General features: G+C 41.1%; 1 protein-coding gene across 4 annotated transcripts in view; it reads left to right on the top strand.

The window, feature by feature from the left end:
• Positions 1–23,598, top strand: part of CCDC30 (coiled-coil domain containing 30) — a 145,868-nt gene that overhangs the window by 89,014 nt on the left and 33,256 nt on the right. For 3 of the 4 annotated variants that reach the window (XM_027537599.1, XM_027537597.1, XM_027537598.1), the window contains exons 12-15: positions 7,873–8,116; positions 13,861–14,040; positions 17,351–17,560; positions 19,429–19,583. In XM_027537599.1, the coding sequence (XP_027393400.1) occupies positions 7,873–8,116; positions 13,861–14,040; positions 17,351–17,560; positions 19,429–19,583 (789 nt within the window). The remainder of the gene's footprint in view (positions 1–7,872; positions 8,117–13,860; positions 14,041–17,350; positions 17,561–19,428; positions 19,584–23,598) is intronic. The other variant, XM_027537600.1, reaches the window with a different exon arrangement.

Genomic DNA, 23,598 nt, shown 5'->3' with positions numbered 1-23,598 from the left:
GGGTTATTAAAGTCTCCCACTATTATTGTGTTATTGTTAGTTTCCCCTTTCATACTTGTTAGCATTTGTCTTACATATTGCGGTGCTCCTATGTTGGGTGCATATATATTTATAATTGTTATATCTTCTTCTTGGATTGATCCTTTGATAATTATGTAGTGTCCTTCTTTGTCTCTTTTCACAGCCTTTGTTTTAAAGTCTATTTTATCTAATATGAGTATTGCTACTCCTCCTTTCTTTTGGTCTCTATTTGCATGGAATATCTTTTTCCAGACCTTCACTTTCAGTCTGTATGTGTCCCCTGTTTTGAGGTGGGTCTCTTGTAGACAACATATATAGGGGTCTTGTTTTTGTATCCATTCAGCTAGTCTTTGTCTTTTGGTTGGGGCATTCAACCCATTTACGTTTAAGGTGATTATTGATAAGTATGATCCCATTGCCATTTCCTTTATTGTTTTGGGTTCGAGTTTATACACCCTTTTTGTGTTTCCTGTCTAGAGAATATCATTTAGCATTTGTTGGAGAGCTGGTTTGGTGGTGCTTAATTCTCCCAGCTTTTGCTTCTCTGTAAAGCTTTTGATTTTTCCTTCATATTTGAATAAGATCCTTGCTGGGTACAGTAATCTGGGCTGTAGGTTATTTTCTTTCATCACTTTAAGTATGTCTTGCCATTCCCTCCTGGCCTGAAGAGTTTCTATTGAAAGATCAGCTGTTATCCTTATGGGAATCTCCTTGTGTGTTATTTGTTGTTTTTCCCTTGCTGCTTTTAATATTTGTTCTTTGTGTTTGATCTTTGTTAATTTGATTAATATGTGTCTTGGGGTGTTTCGCCTTGGGTTTATCCTGTTTGGGACTCTCTGGGTTTCTTGGACTTGGCTGATTCTTTCCTTCCCCATTTTAGGGAAGTTTTCAACTATTATCTCCTCAAGTATTTTCTCATGGTCTTTCTTTTTGTCTTCTTCTTCTGGGACTCCTATGATTCGAATGTTGGGGCATTTAATATTGTCCTGGAGGTCTCTAAGATTGTCCTCATTTCTCTTAATTCGTTTTTCTCTTTTCCTCTCCGATTCATTTATTTCTACCATTCTATCTTCTAGTTCACTAATCCTATCTTCTGCCTCCATTATTCTACTATTTGTTGCTTCCAGAGTGTTTTTGATCTCATTTATTGCATTATTCGTTATATATTGACTCTTTTTTATTTCTTCTAGGTCCTTGTTAAACCTTTCTTGCATCTTCTCAATCCTTGTCTCCAGGCTATTTATCTGTGATTCCATTTTGATTTCAAGATTTAGGATCATTTTCACTATCATTATTCGGAATTCTTTATCAGGTAGATTCCCTATCTCTTCCTCTTTTGTTTGGTTTGGTGGGCATTTATCCTGTTCCTTTACCTGCTGGGTATTCCTGTGTCTCTTCATCTTGTTTATATTGCTGAGTTTGGGGTGTCCTTTCTGTATTCTGGCAGTTTGTGGAGTTCTCTTTATTGTGGAGTTTCCTCACTGTGGGTGGGGTTGTACGGGTGGCTTGTCAAGGTTTCTTGGTTAGGAAATTTGTGTCAGTGTTCTGGTGGGTGGAGCTGGATTTCTTCTCTCTGGAGTGCAATGAAATGTCCAGTAATGAGTTATGAGATGTCAGTGGGTTTGGAGTAACTTTGGGCAGCCTGTACATTGAAGCTCAGGGCTGTGTTCCTGTGTTGCTGAAGAATTTGCGTGGTATGTCTTGCTCTGGAACTTGTTGGCCCTTGAGTGATACTTGGTTTCAGTGTAGGTATGGAGGAGTTTGATGAGCTCCTGTTGATTAATGTTCCCTGGAGTCAGGAGTTCTCTGGTGTTCTCAGGATTTGGACTTAAGCCTCCTGCTTCTGGTTTTCAGTCTTATTTTTACGGTAGTCTCAAGACGTCTCCTTCTATACAGCATCATTGATAAAACATCTAGGTTAAGGATGAAAAGTTTCTCTACAGTGAGAGACACCCAGAGAGGTTCACAGAGTTACATGGAGAAGAGAAGAGGGAGGAGGGAGTTAGAGGTGACCCAAATGAGATGAGGTGGAATCAAAAGAGGAGAGAGCAAGCTAGCCACTAATCACTTCCTTATGTGCGCTCCACAGTCTGGACCGCTCAGAGATTTTCACAGAGTTATACAGAGAAGAGAAGAGGGAGGAAGGAGACAGAGGTGGCCAGGAGGATAAAAGGGGGGAATCAAAAGGAGAGAGACAGATCCAGCCAGTTCCCTAAGTGTTCTCCACTATCTGGAACACACAGAGATTTACAGAGTTGGGTAGAGAAGAGAAGGGGGAGGGAGGAGACAAAGGCAACCTGGTGGAGAAAAAGGAGAGTCCGAAGCGGGAGAGAGCAGCCAAGCCAGTAATCTCGCTCCCTAGTGAAAATGGGTACTGAAGATTGGATTCTTAAAGGTACAAAATTAACAAATACCAAAAAGCAAAGATTAAAAATCTAGAATAGAGGTTGGATTTTCAAAAATACAATATTAAAAGAAGAAAAAAAAACAAAGTCACAAAAATTATGTTAAAAAAATATGTATATATATATGAAGTTTGATTTAAAAAAATAGGGTCTTTTTTTTGCAAAGTAATAGTAGGTTATAAAAATGAAAATTAAAGGAGTAATAGAAGACTTAAAAATTTTAAAAATTAAAATAAAGAATGATCATAAAAATAGTAAAAATATATCTAGGACTTTCTCTGGTGTTGTTGTGGGCAGTGTGGGGTCAGTTCATTTTCGGATAGTTCCTTGGTCCAGCTTTTATTTCTCAAGGTCTATAGGCCCCTTCCTATGTAGTCGGTACTAACTACAGGGTTTTAACCTATTGCATCTGTCACTTCCAAGGCAGTTTCCTCTGTTTTAGCTTCTTCTGTTTGCTGGTCTCTTCAGTGTCTGATTTCTGCCCTGACACAAGGGGGCGGTGGTGGACACTTTTTTTAGGCTCACTTGTTCAGTCGCGCTGTGGGGAGAGAGGGACGCTGCAAACAAATAACACTGGCATGTGCTCGCAGTTCCTCAGCCACACTGGGCCTGCCCCCGCTCACGGCACATGTGCCCTCCCTGCCCACACTGCTCAGGCTCTAGGTTGCTCCACTGGGAACCGTCCGAGGCCGGCCCTGGGCTGCCTGCACCTCCCAGGTCTAAGCCGCTCAGGTTCAGGCACTCGGGTAGTCCTCAGAGGCGCAGACTCAGTCGGGCCTGCATTTTGTGCCCTTCCCAGGTCCTAGCAGCTGAGGTGATGAGGTGTTTGGCGAGCGCCGCTGGGACTTATCACCTCCCCTGTCCCTGCCACTAGGTTTTCTGGGTGTACAACCGGCGCACCTTCGCAGGCAGATGTCCAGAACCCCAAGAAGTCTTAGTTAGCAAAGAAGCCTGCTTGCAGTTTGGTAGATAATGTCTTTCTGGGGCTGCGATTGCCCACTTCCGGCTCTGGCTGCCTGTCACCGGAGGGGGATGGTCTACAGCCGGCTATCTCTGTTCAGTACTTTGTTCTGTGCACAGGCCTGGCGGTGTCTTAGATTAGGGCTTCGTGAGTGGTAGCTATCCCACAGTCTGGTTTGCTAGCCCAAGTTAGTTCCCTCAGATTGCCCTCGGGGCATTCAGGCTCGGTCCTTACTCTAAGCAATGCAGCCTGTCCAGCCCCTGATTGCTAGTGGCAGGTACAGGTGTCTGCGCTGCTTCTCCGCTGGGGGAGTTACCGTTGGGCTTGTAATCTGTGGCTTTTGATTATTTATTTTTCCTCCCTGTTATGTTGCTCTCTGTGCTTCCAAGGCTTGCCACAGACTCGGCAGTGAGAGAGAGTGTTTCCTGGTTTGGAAACTTCTCTCTTTTTTAAGACTCCCTTCCCGGGATGGAGCTCCATCCCTTCCTCTTTTTGTCTCTTTTTTTGTCTTTTATATTTTTTCCTACCCCCTTTCGAAGACAATGGGCTGCTTTTCTGGGTGCCTGATGTCCTCTGCCGGCATTCAGAAGTTGTTTTGTGGAATTTACTCAGCGTTTAAATGTTCTTTTGTTGAATTTGTGGGGGAGAAAGTGGTCTCCCCTTCCTATTCCTCTGCCATCTTAGGACCGCCCCCTATATCTTCTATTTCTTTACTGAGACTTTCTAGTTCTTTTCAGACTTTCTACCTTTTCATTTGTTTCAAATTTTCATAATTGCTCTTTGAATTACTTTATGAGGTCTGATTTAAAATATTTTTAAATAATCCTGACATCTTGGTTTGTCATCTATTGTTGCCTTTTCTCATTCAAGTTGAGATTTCTGGTTCTTGCTATGATGAATAATTTTAGAATGCAATCTGAATATTTTGGGTATTATGTTATAAAACTCTACACCTTGTTTTATTTAACCTTCTGTTTAGCTGGCTTCTTATGATGCCACTCTGGGGCAGGTGACATAGAGGAGTATATTGTCTCATTACTACCCCAGGTTACAGTAGAAGTCTTGGTTCCCCCCTCAGCCTCTGTGAACACCCAAAGAAAGAAGGACTCCTCATTACTGCTGGTAATGATAGGAGTTACTACTCCTCACTAGGCCTCTACTTGTACTGCACTGACTGTGACGGAAGGGATGTCTTATTAATGCTCTCTACTTGGCCCCCATGATATCATGAGCAGGGCAGTGGTGAAAGTCCTGACCCTCTACTAGGCCTCCTCTGAAACTACCCCAATAGAGAGAAAGGTACCTCCTTATTTCCAGGTAGGGGTGGAAGTCCATATTCCCCTGTCTAGTACTACCTGGAAGGGATGAAAACCCCTGCTTCCCACTGGCCTCTGACACTATCCCCAGCAGAGGAGTTGAGGTACCTTCTTATATCTGGTGAAGGTGGAAATTTGGTCTCCCATCTTGACCTTTGCTGACATGAGTGAGGTAGAACCAGAGTTTTTTTCTATGACATTTGGCTGGGGAAAAGTGGATAATGTCCAAAAGTTTTCTTTCTTGCTTGGTTGTCCATTTCCTGGTCCTCTGTACAGAGTAAAAACCCTTCCATCTACACTTCTTGGTGTTGTCTGGGTTGCCAGCTTCTTCAGCACTAAGTCGTGAATATACACGGCTACAATATACAATACCCAGGAAACTCATAGACGTGTCATTCTTCAAGTCCTGAGTTCCCTAGCTGATTTCACTTCTTCCTACTTTTCAGAGTCTTCTTATATTTGTTTTATATATAATGTCCAGAGTTTTTAGTTGTACTTGTTGGGAAAAATAGGGAAAAGTATGTCTTCTTTATCTTCCTGAATGCAGAAGTCAGTTTTTCCATTTTTTAAAAATATTAGGTATATGTTTGCATTTTCCCAGTCTGAAGACTTCCTTTGAGAGTAGGAAAAGGAAAAGAGTTTATGGAGGATGGAAGGAATCATTATTTTATCAGAAATTTATTTTTAAAACATTCTACTCTTTATCTCATGTTTTTTATCATTTGAATATATTCAGTTCAGTTCAGTCACTCAGTCATGTCCAACTCTTCGTGACCCCATGAATTGCAGCACACCAGGCCTCCCTGTCCATCACCAACTCCCGGAGTTTACTCAAACTCATGTCCATTGAGTTGGTGATGCCATACAGCCATCTCATCCTCTGTCGTCCCCTTCTCCTCCTGCCCCCAATCCCTCCCAGCATCACGGTCTTTTCCAATGAGTCAACTCTTCGCATGAGGTGGCCAAAGTACTGGAGTTTCAGTTTTAGCATCATTCTTTCCAAATACCCAGGACTGATCTCCTTTAGAATGGACTGGTTGGATCTCCTTGCAGTCCAAGGGACTCTCAAGAGTCTTCTCCAACACCACAGTTCAAAAGCATCAATTCTTCGGCTCTCAGCTTTCTTCACAGTCCAACTCTCACATCCATACATGACCATTGGAAAAACCATAGCCTTGACTAGACGGGCCTTTGTTGGCAAAGTAACGTCTCTGCTTTTTAAAGGAATTTTAAAAGGAAAAAAAACTCAATAGATAAAATTTTTCCTGTGTTCTTTTCCAGTTTTTTTCTGTATATACCTTTCCCATATGTATGATGTTTACACACAATATATATATATTATTCATTGTTCCACAACTTTATTAAGTATTTAATGTTGATGAATAGTCTGCATACCACTTTCAAGTTGGTTTATCTTTAATCATCTTAGCCATCTCTGTGTCTCCACTTAATCACTGTTTTAAATACTGTGGTTATGAGCATTATTATATATTCAGCTTTTTTCTTCTTGCCAACTATTTTATACCAGTAAATTCACTGGTATGCTATTATTCAGTCAAAAGATCTGAACATTTTTATGGTTCTTGATGTACTGCCAAATTGCCTTCTTAGAGAATTTGAGCACCAGCTATAACTTGTGAAGCATCTTGTGCTAGACCCCAAGGTACCGGAAACAAATTTAAGGTTAATGGAATAAAAACAAAATGGACTTGTTTGTGTTCACTTTTCATTCACGCTGTCTAACCATGGAAGGTATGTTCCCTCCCTTGGCTTCAGTGGCTCACAGCCTTTTGGTTTTCCTCCCCCTACTCTGGCTTCTGAGCTTGCTCTTCAGGCCCCTTTCCTCTGCTTGTTCCTCACAAGGCTTTAGGCTTCTGACTAGATTGATCCTCTTCCTCTTACTTTCCCCCTTCTCCCTGGCTCATTAATCCCAAGGTTTCTGCTCACGTTCCTCTGTATCTGTATCTTCACCCCAGGCATCTCTCCAGTGTATACCTACATTCTGTCTTCTTGGGCTACCATCCACTTGCTCATTTGTTCCCGTCAGAAATCCAGGTGTCACTCATTGCTCCCTTTTCTCCCTCACCTGCCACACCCAATAAATGACTGATTTTATCAATACTGTCTTCTGAATATCTCTCTAGGATCCATTTTGCCTTTTCATGCCCACCATCCTATTCTAGTCACTGTTGGTTAGTAGGCAGATCATAACAATCTCTCAACTGACTTTTCTGACACACAGATTCCAAATAATCTTCCTAAGGCACACTCTCTCTTTTGCCTCTGGGCTTTTACCTATCTTATTTATGAAGTCTTCCAACATCCCCCATCTTCAGCATATACACACACAGGCAAGTATGCACACACCCCTACCTTTACATCTGCCTAGCTTGTGCCAACTCATCCATCAGGCCTCCAATTACTTATTACTAGCTTAATATAATCACTTGTTAACTTATCCTTATTTCTCACTAAATTGTAAGCTCCTTAAGGACAGGATTTTGTCCTGTTGTAACCCTAATGCCTGCCAAAGTGTCTGGTGCTTATTGAGTGATTAAAAAAAAAAAAACTTTATAAGCTATATCTGCCCAATGCCATACTAAAAGTTGAAAAAGTGAAAAATTCAGTAAACTGCTTATTTGTCTACACCTGTAGACAAAAACCTGGAGAAGGCAATGGCACCCCACTCCAGTACTCTTGCCTGGAAAATCCCATGGACAGAGGAGCCTGGTAGGCTGCAGTCCATGGGGTCGCTAAGAGTCAGACACGACTGAGCGACTTCACTTTCACTTTTCACTTTCATGCATTGGAGAAGGAAATGGCAACCCACTCCAGTGTTCTTGCCTGGAGAATCCCAGGAATGGCGGAGCCTGGTGGGCTGCCGTCTATGGGGTCGCACAGAGTCGGACACGACTGAAGCGACTTAGCAGCAGCAGCAGCAGTAAACAAAAACCTATGATGGGTCATTTCCCTGCATATGAGTAAAAAAACATATGACTGATTTGTTTTTAAAGTTTATTTCCAAGCATAAGACAACTGCTCCGCTGTAGAATTCTGGTAAAAAAATCTTGCCTGCAGCACTTTCTTCACTGGTACATATTTTTCCTCCATATTCTGCTACTATAAGGAGCATTTTGATAGTTTTTCTTATTATTATATTTATGCTAAGTCCCGAACTAGGAGAAAATAAGCAGAAGGAAATTCCAGAGAAGGCAGTAAAGGAGGGCACTTTTCCAAGAGAGGGACGGAAGGAGGAAGACTCACAGCAGAACCAAGAAATGAGAGGTGAAGAACAGCAGTTGACCTTGCAGCGTGAGGAAGTTATGAGGCTCAGAGAAGAGCTGAGCCTTATGAATCAGAGCCTCCTTCAGTCTCAGAGCTCTGGGGATACCACAAAAGACAGTAGTTTCCAGGTAGGTATGATAAACATGAGGCCTGACTGGCTCCATTTCCTCTGATCAGCTGTGGATAGAGGTTTAATTTTTAATATCACTGTTAGCATATATCTGTTGAGCAATATCATAACCATGCCCCGAATGTTAATAAATAGCAATCAAAATCTCAGCTGAGCCCATTCGTTGATGCATTTTATTATAAAGGGTTCTTAGGCTCAGGAATTCTCGGTAGGAAAGAATGCTGATTGATTGTCATTGTCGGCACTGGGCGGGTGGAATAGGGGACAGCAGGATTTCTGCCACATTTTGTGTTCCTGGTACGTAGCTTGATATACAAAATACATTGTTTTGGTGGGGAAAAGGCCACAGACTTGGAATTCTTTAAAATATGGCTATAGCTATTTAAAGGGGAGAATGAAAAAGCTGGCTTAAAACTCAGCGTTCAGAAAACTAAGATCATGGCATCTGGTCCCATTACTTCATGGCAAATAGATGGGGAAACAATGATAACAGTTACAGACTATTTCTCAGGCTCCAAATTCACTGTGGACGATGACTGCAGCCCTGAAATCAGATGCTTGCTCCTTGGAAGAAAAGCTATGACAAACCTAGACAGTGTATTAAAAAAGCAGAGACATCACTTTGCCAACAAAGGTCCATATAGTCAAAGCTTTGGTTTTTCCAGTAGTCATACACGGATGTGAGAGTTGGACCATAAAGAAGGCTGAGTGCCAAAGAATTGATGCTTTCGAACTGTGGTGCTAGAGAAGACTCTCGAAAGTCCCTTGAACAGTAAGGAGACAAAACCAGTCAATCCTAAAGGAAACCAACCCTGAATATTCATTGGAAAGACTGATGCTGAAGCTGAAGTTCCAATAATTGGCTGCCTGATATGAAGAGCCAACTCATTGGAAAAGACCTTATGCTGGAAAAGATTGAGAGCAGGAGGAGAAGAGGGTGACAGAGGATGAGATGGTTGGATGGCATCACTGACTCCATGGACATGAATTTGAGCAGACTCTGGGAGATAGTGAAGGACAGGGAAGCCTGGCATGCTGCAGTCCATGGGGTTGCAAAGAGTCGGACATGACTGAGCAGCTGAACAATAAACAATTGCTATTTATTAGCAATCAGCTTGCAGGAGAAATAAATGGAGTAACTATATCTCAATTCTTTTACCTCAGTTCTACTGATTCCCTCTTGTACAAATTAAGATTTCCCTACACACACCTTTGTAGGAATTCTTTTGAGATCCACAGAGGGAGAATCTCAAAAGTAAACCAACTCATAAGTAAAGCAACTTCAAAAAAACTGATAATATACATTTGAGGAGTGATTCAATATACATTTAGAAAACAAGAAAGAAAGAAAGAAAGTGAAAGTAGGAAAGTGAAGTCGCTCAGTCATGTCCGATTCTTTGCGACTGCATGGACTGTAGCCTGCCAGGCTTCTCCATCCATGGGATTTCCCAGGCAAGAATACTGGAGTGGGTTGCCATTTCCTTTTCCAGGAGATCTTCCTACCCCAGGGTTGAACCCGGGTCTCCCGCATTGTAGGCAGACACTTTACTGTCTGAGCCACCAGGGAAGTCCAAGAAAACAAGGAAGAGTATTAATAAAAGAAGTCAAAAATATACTTGAAAAGAGCTTTGGCTATAGAGTGAAAAATAGTCAAGTCATAGTAAACAAGGAAAATGTGTACCTGAAAAGGAGATTCAGATGCATTTGAATGAGAAGGAAGTTGCTGGATTTGTTCAGAAGACCAAAAGGAAGTATGACATCACATAGTCAAAAAGAGGTTGAATTTTCATACTCAGACAATCCTTTTATGGGGCAGTGGGCCAGTGTAGGAGGCTTGAGCGGAGGCTGAACACTGTAGTCATAAAGATGATTAAAGTTTACTTATGAGCTTAAAATGATCAGTGAACTTTTAGAATAATAAAATCTAGAGTATGAGAACTAACACCTTGGTTAATTCATTCAGTTCAGTTCAGTTGTGTCTGACTCTTTGCGACCCATGGACTGCAGCACATCAGGCTTCCCTGTCCATCACCAACTCCCAGAGCTTGCTCAAACTCATGTCCATTGAGTAGGTGAGGCCATCCAACCATCTAATCCTCTGTCACCCCCTTCTCCTCCCACCTTCAGTCTTTCCCAGCATCAGGGTCTTTTCCAAGGAGTCAGTTTTTCGCATCAAGTGACCAAAAAGAATTGGAGTTTCAGCTTCAGCATCAGTCCTTCCAATGAATATTCAGGACTGATTTTCTTTAGGATTGACTGCTTGGATCTCCTTGCAGTCCAAAGGACTCTCAAGAGTTCTCCAACACCACAGCTCAAAAGCATCAATCCTTCAGCACTCAGCCTTCTTTATGGTCCAACTCTCACATCCATACATGACTACTGGAAAAGCCATAGCTTTAACTAGACGCGCCTTTGTTGGTAAAGTAATGTCTCTGCTTTTTAATATGCTGAATATGTTTGTCATAGCTTTTCTTCCAAGGAGCAAGTGTCTTTTAATTTCATGGCTGCAGTCACCATCTGCAGTGATTTTGTGGTCCCCTCAAAATAAAGTCTGTCACTGTTTCCATTGTTTCCCCATCTATTTGCCATAAAGCTTAATTTATTAATTTGCTCTAATTTACCCTTTCCCATTACTTGAAGAATCTTTTCTCAATACTTGGTGGGTGTGTGTGTGGAAAAAAACTATTAAATATATAAAAATTCTATGAGAAATCTGGGAAAATAGCCTTTTTGTGAATGAACAAATCTATATACCGTATAGCCACAGAAACAGTAATTTTCTTTCATAACAGTGAATCTGGATTATTAAAAGAAATGTAAGTTATTCTTATTCATTTATTCAACCAGTATTAACTGAGTATCTGTGATGTGCCAGGCCCCGTGTTAAGGTACACACAACAGTAAACGAGGTAGATATGGGCCTCATGGGGAAAAAAAATAACATATTTGTGTTTTAAAATTCACATTTCCCAAAACATTCACACACATAATATTTTATTTACTTCTTTAAGCAAGCAAGGAAGAAAACACATTTTTAAAAATGTATTTATTTTTTATTATTTTTGTTTGTTTGCCTGCACTGATCTTCATTGCAGCATGCAGCCTCTCTAGTTGCAATATGTGGAATCTTAGTTCCCTAACCAGGGATCGAACCCGGGCCCCCTGTATTGGGAGCCTGGAGTCTTATCCACTGATACTGGTAAAGTCCCAGAAAATACATTTTAGTTGGATTTTTGTCTACAGTGCACTGTGCAGTGATAATTTCAGAACCTCTTTCTGTGTGTATAGCTCTCTGATGGTCTGATAGCTATAGATCATCCTGCTTTTCAGTCCTTGTGTGTGTCTGTGTGTGCATAGTTTTTAGATTTCACTGATGTTGCAAGATTATGGTGCTGGTACTTTGCTACTCTCCATGTGTGCTGCATCCTATTAATCTCATAATGTGCACATTTAGGCAGCTGTAAGCACCTAAACTTTAAAGAATGCTTATAAATGGCAAATGCATAGTAAAAAAAATTGTGAGAGTTTCTACTATGAGTAAGTATGTGAGCTACATTGCTCATGTCTTTTGTGACATCATTTGTGGCTGCTGATGACCTTTAGGGCTTAATTTCTGTTGTTCAGCAGTATTCCAGGTGAGGTTGCAATAGCTGAGTTCTAGATATTACTTTCCCACTATTTTTGAAACACATTTGAACCACTGTTAACTGTCTTAATTTTGTAGATTTAATATGTAGTTTCGCATTTTTCACTATGCCCTAGGCACTGTACTTAATACCCTGTGTATATTAAGCAATACAATGAGGCAGGATATTATTGTTGCCACTTTATAGATGAAGAAACTGAGGCTTTAGAGAGGTTAAATAATTGGCCTAGTATGACACTTTGTGGTGAAACTTGGGTCTGTCTCTGTTACAGCCTGGCCTTTTAACTATTTTGTCATCTGCTTCCTCTTGCTGACAGACTCATAGAAAGCACATAGTTCTCAGTCAAGCTAATTTTCTAAAGAAGGCTGGGAAGCTGGCTCCCAAAAGCCTTCCCAAGGTGTCTGTCTTAGATTGAAAATGAAAATGTTAGTCACTCAGTCATGTCTGACTCTTCGATCCCATGGACTGTAGCCTGTCAGGCTCCTCTGTCCATGGAATTTTTCAGGCAAGAATATTGGAGTGAAAAAAAAAAAAAGAATACTGGAGTGGTTAGCCATTCCCTTTTCGAGGGTATCTTCCTGAACCAAGGTTCAAACCCGGGTCTCCTGCATTGCAGGCCGATTCTTTACCATCTGAGCCATCAAGGAAACCCCTCTCTTAAATTATTGTGGTAAATTTATCTGGAATTGACCCTTAGGCTTGCCCTCTCCAAAACTTTAATGTAATAGCTCCCCTAGAATAGATCTGAGTCATGGGGATACATTTACATAAAACCAAATCTTCTAGACTACTGGATAAAATTAGAATGTCCATCAGTTATTCTTCTGTAACAATGAATAAATATCAGTTGAACATGTTTAGATAACAGTGCATTTATCCATAGAAAGCTAACTAGGATCTTAGACACTTGCAGCTCTAACACAAACAAGTTGGATCCAGATTGCCTTTTTGACTAACCCAAGACCGGAACTGAAAGGCTAACAGGACTTGGGGAATTCACTGCAGCAATTCTGTTATAGCAAGATAAACTAGAATAATGATGTGACATTTTCAGAAAGTCTTGAACAGGAAGCACACTGGACCAGGACTCAGGAAACAGATAGTATCTTATCTATTGAGCTGAATAAGGTTGAATTTTTTATCTACTCAGCACGCCTATATGTGCCTACCTTTTAGAAAATCTAAATAATTCCTCCTTTGGTCACGAGTTTTATTGTGCCAGAGAGGCCTGGCAGGAGAGTGTGTTGTTGAAAAGTAACTGAAGGAGAATCATGAAGTAAAAGGAAAGCGATGAGGAAGTCTAGGAATTTAGTATCTCTTGCTAAATGTCATCTTCTCCTTTACCAACAGACACTACACACACGCACACATGTGCACACACACACACAGCTTCCACACACACATTCACACTCCTTCATAAATTGATGGTTTGAACTCCCTGTATTTTTTTAATTTTTATTTATTTATTTATTTTTGACTGTGTTGGGTCTTCGTTGCTGTGAGGGCTTTTCTCTAGTTGTGGCAAGTAGGGGAATCACTCTAGTTGTGGTGTGTGGGTTGCTCATTGCATTGGCTTCTCTTGTTGAGGCACATGGGTTCTAGGGTGTGTGGGCTTCAGTAGGTGTGGCTCCTGGGCTCTAGAGCACAGGCTCGATAGCTGTGGTGCACAGGCTTAGTTGCTCCAGGCACGTGGGATCTTCTCAAATCAGAGGTCGAACCTGTGTCTCCTGCAGTGGCAGGCGGATTCTTTACTTCTGAGCCACCAGGGAAGCCCTGTACTCCCTGTTTAAAGCATGTTTTGCTCTAACACTGTCCACACTTCTGTTCCCCTTCATTAATGTGAAAAATAATAAAGTTAATTTTCTATGCTTAATTGCTTTTGATCACGTAACTTCTTCAATATTTTCACTCTAGTATGAGTTAAATTATATGAACTTGTACAACTGGCCATACATGTAAAAAGAGTAATTGGTTAGAGTGAAGCTAACTCCAAAAACATTTACGTGTGACTAATCACATTCTGACAGCTGGAACCCATGTTTTACCAATATTCTTTCAAATTGTCCATATTTCCCTGGTAAAACGTTTCTTTTAGTATCCATCATCTGGGGAAAGATGGAAATACTGGCAGCAGGAGGAGGTACAACAACTTCACCAGAATTTGCGCCGGCTCCAGACTCTATGCAGCTCCGCAGAAAAAGAGCTTCGATATGAGCGAGGAAAGAACTCGGACTTAAAGCAACATAATAGCTTACTTCAGGAAGAAAGCCTTAAGGTAATTCCAGTGGGGGTATCCTTCATTTAAGGGTCTCAACTGCTCACCTGACCCCAGGAATGAAGGAATCTAACTTCTGCAACTTGGTAATTCATGATTGAATCCCCAGATGGGTAGACAGCATCAGCGATCTGGTAGCTGCATCCTTCAACTTCTCTTTACCAAGTAGGTGCACACTTCAGTTGTTTCTCTACTGCTAAAAGGTCGTATGTGCTATAAATGTGAAAAACTTTGAAGTTTTTTGAAATCATTACCTAGGACATTTAGCACTTAATAATTTCGATGACCTGAACCAAATCTCTAGTAGTAATTCCCTGGTTCTCTCTCTGGACATATTTATTCCTAGTAGGTGCATTCATTTTTTAAAAGATTATTTTTGTATGGACCATTTAAAGTGTCTTTATTGAATTCGTTACAGTATTGTTTCTATTTTATGTTTTGGTTTTTTGACCCCAAGGCATGTAGGATCTTAGCTCCTCGACCAGAGATCGAACCTGTACTCCCCGAGTTGGAAGGCAAAGTCTTAACCACTGGACCTGCAGGGAAGTCCCTAGGTGCATTCATTATTACTGGTTGAATCAAAAATCAACTGCCCCAAGGTACAAACCATGAGAAAGCAAAATTGTTCTTCTTGACGTGAGTGTATCAAAAAGTTAGAGGAACATCCCCCAAACTCGCTTCTTTTACAATAATCTGTATAGAACTACCACCCACAGATTCATCTAAATGTTATGAACTACAAAATGTTCAGACTAAACCACCATGTAAAATGTCATTTTCTTTTAATTATGGTTCAATTCTGTAAACATATATTAGGGACCTAGTTTCTATAAGCCCCTATTTAAGATTCTGGAGTTCAACATTCAACAAATATTTATTGAGCATCAGTCTTAACACAAGGCAGGCCATCTCGTCAATACTGAGGATTTAATGATAGGCAAAATGGACACAATTCTTATCCCCTGGTGCAGGGGTCAGCAAACTTTGGCCTATAGGTAAACTCCATAGGCAGGATTTGACTTGCCTTTATTTCTGTGAATAAAGTTTTATTGGCACACAGCCATACCTGTTCTTTCACATATTACTGATGGCTGCCTTTGCACTACAACAGCGGATATGAGTAGTTCTGACAAGAGACCATGTGGCCCACAGAGGCTAAAACATTTACTGTCTGGTCCTTTATATGAAAAGCTTGCCACCCTGGTATGGCAGGATCAATGACCTTATTTAAAAAGTGACATAAAAATGGATTAAGAAAGGTCCCTACTTTTTAGGAGCTCACAGTCTAGTAGGGGAGATATAGAGGAAAACAAATAGTCATTTATCTCAAACTTCTAGGAAAGCCCTTCTAGAGAAGTCCAGAATTCCAGGATTCTTTGGATACACTTCTTCCCTACCCTCTGCATTCACAGTTTTTTGAATATTAAATATCATATTCTCTCAAGCCTTTGTAGTTTTAAATTAAATTTCAAACCTTTCTCACATTTCAAGACACCTTTTACCTTTCCCTTCAAGCACCTCTCTTAGATCATTTTAATTGTCCACTCTGACTACATCTTTGTCAAGGTACAATGACCAGAACAACAGATCATAACATCTTAAATATGGTTGGCACTCTATAAATATCAGTATTTGTTGATTAATGAACAAGTCCTTCAAGGATGGGTAAATGATAACTTGATAAAAGCAGAAGGTATTTTTTGTTGTCTTGAATCTCGTTCATGGTAGGATAAAATTTTGGCCATTTCATTGATGAGACTTCGGTCTTTGGGCTGATGCCTTAGGTCAGGCACCTAAGCAGAGTTATATGCAATAGCCAGCTACCTTATAATGACAGCTTGTCCACTTTATCTATTATAAACCTCCCAGTCCTGAAGGGTCAGCATTTTATAGATGGGAAAATTGTTCAAGGTGACAAAGCTGACAAATTGCGGAGTCAGAATTTAGTACCAGGCCTATTTCTGTCTTTCCCTCTCTTCAATTTGGGGCACTTTGAAAACTCAGCTTTGCAAACTTAGAACTTTAAAAATCCACTGAGAGATGTTTGAACTCTGGGCCTCTGGCTAATATTAGGCATACTTATAAGACTGGCTAAGGAACCAGAATGCAAATGTGTTGCTTTTAAACCATTTTATTGGGAAATGTACCACTCAGAAGGCTTCCCCAGTGGCTCAGAAATAAAGAATCTGCCTGCAATGCAGGAGACATGGGTTCGATCCCTGGGTCAGGAAGAGCCCCTGGAGAAGGGAGTGGCAACCCACTCCAGTATTCTTGCCTGGAGAGTTCTATGGACAGAGGAGACTGGCGGGCTATAGTCCACGGGGTCGCAAAGAGTCGGACACGACTGAAGCAACTGAGCACACACACACACATACCACTCAGAAAGTACGGTTCAGTTTATGTTTTTAAAAGAACACTGGCTGCAGTGCGGATAACAGATGAGAAGGGACTAAAAATGGAGGTGGTGCAACCAGTGCTGTTGCCATGGTCCAGGCTGGAGATGATGATGATCTAGCAGAGGTGGTGACACAAATGACGAAAATGGACACGAGATGTGCTGTAGGCGTAGAGTGATAGCACGTGCTGAATAGACTTACGACGGCGGAAAAGGAAGCCTCAAGGGTGACTCTCAGGTCAGTAGCCTGAACAAAAGTGTGGGTGGTGGCATCCCTTACTGAAATCAGGAAGACTAAGAGAAGGACAGTTTTGGCGATATGGGCAGAATCCAGGTATTCCATTTTGGCATATATTGGCGTAAACGTGGTATTTTTAAATCATGAGAATGAATCTAGAGAGGGAATGCGTCACTTTCAAGGCAGGCCTAGAACAACCCACTAATATTTAGAAGTTGAGTTCACTCGAATAGTCTAAGAAGAAACCAAGAAGCAACAGCAGTGGTGAATGAAAACCAGGAGAGGTGGGTATCACAGACTAGGAGAGGAGAACTTTCTGAGATGGAGGAAGGAACTGCTACTAACAGGTCAGTTGCCCAAGGGACTTAAATTCTGGCAGTGGGAAAGGCAGTACTGCCCCTGGCAAAAATAGCTTCATGAAGTAGTGGGATTGAAAGCCAGTAGACTGGGGGAGGAAAATAAGGATGGAAACTATTTAGACCACGCATGTACAGAAACTCTTAGGAAAATTCCTTTGTCAAGCTGCCAGCAGCTCCAGAGAGGTAACCAGCCACATGACACTGGTATTTGTCAGCTCTTGAGAGAGACTACATTTCTTTGAAACCTGCTTATTCTGGCTCACATCCACATTCATCCCATGCTTATTTTTGTCACTTGTCTTTATTACCCACCTCTAGATCAAAATTGAACTCAAGCAGACCCAGGAAAAGTTATCAGACAGCTCAAAGATGTGCTGTTCACTTACGGCTGACTGGAAGCACTGTCAGCAGAAAATCAGGGAACTGGAGCTGGAAGTACTTAAACAGGCTCAGAGCATTAAATCACAGAACAACCTGCAGGAAATGCTGGCTCAGGAGAAATCTAAAGTTGCTGATGCAGAAGACAAGGTAATTATCCTCACACTTAATAAATATCATGCCCTGGATACTGCTACTGAAATTCTGTTTCCCTGAGGATTTTAAGAAGTAGATACAGGGCAAACGATAAAATTCTAGGGTTGTTTTACTCTCCTATGCTTTCCTCTTTTGATGTCACCTGTTCCTACAGTTCCAGTAAATCTGAGATTAAATAACTTTCATTATATACTTTCAAATTTTAAAGGATTTAGTCTCCTGTCACTTGGATTGTCTATTTATTTGATTTTTAGTTTGTAATTTTTGGAGGGATAGGTGTTAAGAAATGAATCCTTTTGAAATGTTGCCCCTGCATTTTAGCCTGCTGAACCCCAGGTGGCAGTAGTGTGTAACATGCGCACATTTTCTTCGTTGGTTTGTCTGAGAGTCAAATCTTATGTAAAAAATAAATCATTTCATCAAACCACATAAATGTAAAGCAAACATCAAAATTAGATGATAGCAATCTGTCTTAAACTCAAAAACTCAATGTTGAGCTAAAGAAGCCAGCACAAAAGAGTTCATACTATGTAATTTCATTTATATGAGGTTTAAGAATAGACAAAACTAAGCTATGGTGATGGAGAAGGCAATGGCACCCCACTCCAGTACTCTTGCCTGGGAAATCCCATGGATGGAGGAGCCTAGTAGGCTACAGTCCATGGGGTCGCGAAGAGTCAGACACGACTGAGCGACTTCACTTTCACTTTTCTCTTTCATGCATTGGAAAAGGAAATGGCAACCCACTCCAGTGTTCTTGCCTGGAGAATCCCAGTACGGGGGAGCCTGATGGGCTGCCGTCCATGGGGTTGCACAGAGTCGGACACAACTGAAGCAACTTAGCAGCAGCAGCAGCATCAAGCTATGGTGATAGAATAGTGGATATCCTTATGAGGGGGACATGAGGGAATTGTCTATGGTGCTGGAAGTATTCTTTATCTTGGTCTGGAAGTGGTGGTTATGTAAGTAAAACTTCACTGAGTATGTGCAAGTTGTGGGCATATTGTCATATGTATGTTATTATTCCATTAAAAAAGTAACTGGCAAAATTGATAAAGATCAGTAAAATTTTAAAATTTAGACAATATAAATATTGGTACTGGATTTTGTGCAACAGGATCGCATATTCTGACTGCAGTTGGAAGAGTAAGCTAGTATAGACACTTCAGAAAGCAATTTGGCATTAGTATCCAGTTAAGTTAAAGATGTATATATACCATACAACCAACCCAACACTTCTACTACTAGGCATAAAAACTAGGGAAATTCTACTGCATTCTGCTGCACACGTGTATCAGGATGCAAGATGCATGCTCAGTCACTTCAGTCATGTCCGACTCTGCAATTCCATGGACTGTAGTAGCCCTCTTGGTTCTTCTGTCCATGGGATTTTCCAGGCAAAAATACTGGAGTGGGTTACCATTTCCTCCTCCAGGGGATCTTCCTGACCCAGGGATCGAACCCAAGTCTCCTGTGTCTCCTGCATTGCAGGCAGATTCTTTACCACTGAGTCACCTGGGAAGCCCCAGTATTTGTTTATATAAACATAAATCAATTTCTAGAGGGGTGGACAAGAAACTAATACCAGTGATTACCTGTTTGGTGGAGGAAAACTGGAAAGAAGACAATATAAGAATGGAAAGGAGATTTTGTAGCTTAGTTTACCCACACACACTAAATTATGTGAACGTACTGTGTATTGCAACAATTAAGTAATTTAATTTTAAAATTAAAATAAATCTTGTCACACTCTTCAGATGAGATTTTTATGTTAGTACTACTGTTTGCTATCTATATGGTATTTCCCTAATTGGAAAATAAGTCACACTTAAAGTTTTATGTGTAAACTCTTTTCATTTAAGATTTTGGATCTGCAGCAGAAATTAGAACATGCTCATAAAGTCAATCTGACAGACACTTGTATTTTGGAGAAGACGCAATTAGAGGAAAGGATAAAAGAAGCAATAGAAAATGAAGCTAAAATAAAGCAACAATATCAGGAAGAACAACAGAAGAGGTAAGAGGAGCAAAGATGTCACTTTTCTGTGGGTAACCACTCCCGAGTTTACGAGCAGTGTCAGTTTACCGCTGCGTTTCCTCTGCGTCCCCACTGAAGTAAACTTAGTTACAAAACCGCATGTGTACATGTGTGGGTATGTGCCAAGTGGCGACCCTCGGGACCATAGCCTGCCAGGCTCCTCTGTCCATGGGATTCTCTAGGCAAGAATACTGGAGTGGGTTGCCGTGCCCTCCTCCAGGGCATCTTCCCAACCCAGGGATTGAACCAGTATCTCTTACATCTCCTGCTTTGGTAGGTGGGTTCTTTACCACTAGCACCATCTGGGAAGCCCCACATCTATACGTGGTGATATATATGTATGTGTGTGTATGTGTGTGTGTATAAATATACATATATATATATATACATATACATACATAATATATGTATATATCACTATATTCTGATTGTTTATTTTCTTGCTTGCCTTTCATCCTAGAGTGTGGAATTTTCAAGGGCAGGCATTATGTCTTGTTCTGGAACATGCTTGGTGCACCAGTAAATCTTCTTGAATGAATGGATGGCCTATGAAATATGATCCCCTGGGATCTGCTTTTCTAATTCTTAACACGATTGGCACAAAAATGCAGACTAGAATGCGGTTGCTGTTTTGTATTTATCAGCTGATTTTCTCTAAAGAAGATCCAAGTACTTTATAGGCATCTTAATCATTAACGAGCTGATAGTAGTTAGCAGCTGTCATTTTTTTTCTAGAAGAGTTTTGATTATTATTAGGATTCTTACTAAAATGATCTTATATACCCTAAACTTCAAGTCATGGGCATATTGTCATATGTATGTTACTACTCCATAAAAAATGTAGCTGGCAAAATTGATAAAGATTAGTAAAATTTTAAAATTTAGACAGTATAAATATTGGCACTTCGGTGGCACTCAGAACATGTGTCTTAAGAAACTACTTAGTAGTTTTAACTACTGAAAAGATATATAGCCATTCCATAAATTGTTAAGCCTCAGAAGCTTTACTTTCAGCTCTAATTGAAACCTCTAGTATAGGACTTCCCTGGAGGTACAATAGTTAAGACTCCATGTTTCCACTGCAGGGGTTGCAGGTTCAATCTCTGGTCTGGGAACGAAGATCCCACATGCTGCGCCTTAGCACAGTCAGAAAAGAAAAGAAACCCCTAGCGTAGAGCCCAACACTCAGTAGGTGCTTAGCAAATATGTTGATCTGAATGTTTGAGTAAATAGTGAATTCACTCAGGTCTCACTGCCGCTTCTACCAAGATGACACCCTTCTCCTGTTTTAATACAGCTAGTTCCTGAATAAACTACAGTAAGTATACCTTTTAAAGCACTGCTCACAAAGTTAGAGAAAGCCCTAGGGCAGACATACAATGAGGCAAAACAAAAATAATGAATGGCAAACCAACTTCTAAAGGACAAATAGCACTAGGAGCTCCAGGTTCAAGAGAGCCCGAGGGAGCTGTCACCAGGTGCGTGCTCCCTCGCTCAGCCACGTCTGACTCTTCGAGACCCTGTGAACCGCAGCCCGCCCAGCTCCTCTGCCCGTAGAACTTTCCAGGCAAGAATACTGGTGTGGGTTGCCATTTCCTACTCCAGGGAATCTTCTTGACCCAGGGATTGAACCTTCCTCTCTTGGGTCTCCTGCATTGGTAAATGGATTTTTTTTTACTGCTATGCCACCTGGGAAGCCCTGTAAAACACATATAGTTTACAGTAATTTTAAAATTTCTCTTTGACACATACTGCTTAAATAAAAATATGTTTAATATCCAAATATTGTGCTTTTCCATCTGTTCTTCTGTTATGGATTTATGGTTTCATAATATTACATGGTTGTATAGTATTTTGTTACACAGCTATATCATAATTTGTATAAAATATTTTTAAACTTTTTGCTGATATAAAATATTTTGTAATTAATATCCTGACACATGGGGCTTCCCTGGTGGCTCAACAGTAAAGGATCCACCTGCCAATGCAGGAGATGTGAGTTAGATCCCTGGGTCAGGAAGATCTCATGGAGAAATGGCAGCCCACTCCAGTCTTGCCTGGGAAATCCCTTTGACGGAGGAGTGGGCTACAGTCCACGGGGTCACAAAGAGTCAGACACATCTCAGTGACTTCACCACCACCACCACCATGCTGACACATAAGACTTTGCAACTATAACGAAGTATGAGAAGGGTTATACTAAAGGAGATTTAGTATGCTCAGGTAACACATAGCAGGGACACCTAATTTGGTCCAGGAAGCTCAAGAAAGCCTTCCTCAAAGAAAACTATGCAAGTTGAAAGTAAAGTAGTTGTTATGGGAAAGCTAAGTAGAAAATACCAGGTAAAGGAAGACCTGGAAGAGGAGGCTAGGGACAAGGTTGGAGTTGCAGGGGATTAATAAATGTGGAGGATGACTTGTTTTGGGAAGTGAAAAATCTTCATTTTGCCTGGAACAAAATGTTTGAGGGGTAGAGGAAGTGGCAAGAAAATGGAGCTAGAAAGGTAAGTTAGCTCACAAGTCATATTAAAGAATTTGGGGGCATTCCCTGGTGGTCCAATGGTTAGAACTCCATGCTTTCACTGCCAAGGAACCCAGGTTCAATCCCTGGTTGGAGAACTCAGTTCAGTTCAGTTCAATTGCTCAGTCGTGTCCGATTCTTTGTGACCCCATGAATCGCATCACGCCAGGCCTCCCTGTCTATCACCAACTCCCGGAGTTCACCCAAACTCATGTCCATTGAGTTGGTGATGCCATCCAGCCATCTCATCCTCTGTCGTCCCCTTCTCCTCCTGCCCCCAATCCCTCCCAGCATTAGAGTCTTTTCCAATGAGTCAACTCTTCGCATGAGGTGGCCAAAGTATTGGAGTTTCAGCTTCAGCATCATTCCTCCAAAGAAATCCCAGGGCTGATCTCCTTCAGAATGGACTGGTTGGATCTCCTTGCAGTCCAAGGGACTCTCAAGAGTCTTCTCCAACACCACAGTTCAAAAGCATCAATTCTTCAGCACTCAGCTTTCCTTATAGTCCAACTCTCGCATCCATACATGACTACTGGGAAAACCATAGCCATGACTATCCAGACCTTTGTTGGCAAGGTAATGTCTCTGTTTTTAATATGCTGTCTAGGTTGGTCATAACTTTCCTTCCACGGAGTAAGCGTCTTTTAATTTCATGGCTGCAGTCACCATCTGCAGTGATTTTGGAGCCCCAAAAAATAAAGTCTGACCCTGTTTCCACTGTTTCCCCATCTATTTCCCATGAAGTGATGGGACCAGATGCCATGATCTTCGTTTTCTGAATGTTGAGCTTTAAGCCCACTTTTTCACTCTCCACTTTGACTTTCATCAAGAGGCTTTTTAGTTCCTCTTCACTTTCTGCCATAAGGGTGGTGTCATCTGCATATCTGAGGTTATTGATATTTCTCCCAGCAATCTTGATTCCAGCTTGTGCTTCTTCCAGCCCAGCGTTTCTCATGATGTACTCTGCATAGAAGTTAAATAAGCAGGGTGACAGTATACAGCCTTGACAGACTCCTTTTCCTATTTGGAACCAGTCTGTTGTTCCATGTCCAGTTCTAACTGTTGCTTCCTGACCTGCATACAGGTTTCTCAAGAGGCAGGTCAGGTGGTCTGGGATTCCCATCTCTTTCAGAATTTTCCACAGTTTCTTGTGATCCACACAGTCAAAGGCTTAGGCATAGTCAATAAAGCAGAAATAGATGTTTTTCTGGAACTCTCTTGCTTTTTCCATGATCCAGCGGATGTTGGCAATTTGATCTCTGGTTCCTCTGCCTTTTCTAAAACCAGCTTGAACATCAGGAAGTTCACAGTTCACGTATTGCTGAAGCCTGGCTTGGAGAATTTTGAGCATTACTTTACTAGCGTGTGAGATGAGTGCACTTAGATCCCACAAGTCCAAAAAAGAATTTGAACTTTTTCTTAAGAGTAAAGGAGAACGTTACAGCAGTGTTAACACATGTGCATTAGTATCAA

Source organism: Bos indicus x Bos taurus, chromosome 3 (genome assembly GCF_003369695.1).
Source record: "Bos indicus x Bos taurus breed Angus x Brahman F1 hybrid chromosome 3, Bos_hybrid_MaternalHap_v2.0, whole genome shotgun sequence".
Taxonomy (NCBI): Eukaryota; Metazoa; Chordata; class Mammalia; order Artiodactyla; family Bovidae; genus Bos; species Bos indicus x Bos taurus.
This window is presented reverse-complemented; position numbering and strand designations above follow the sequence as displayed.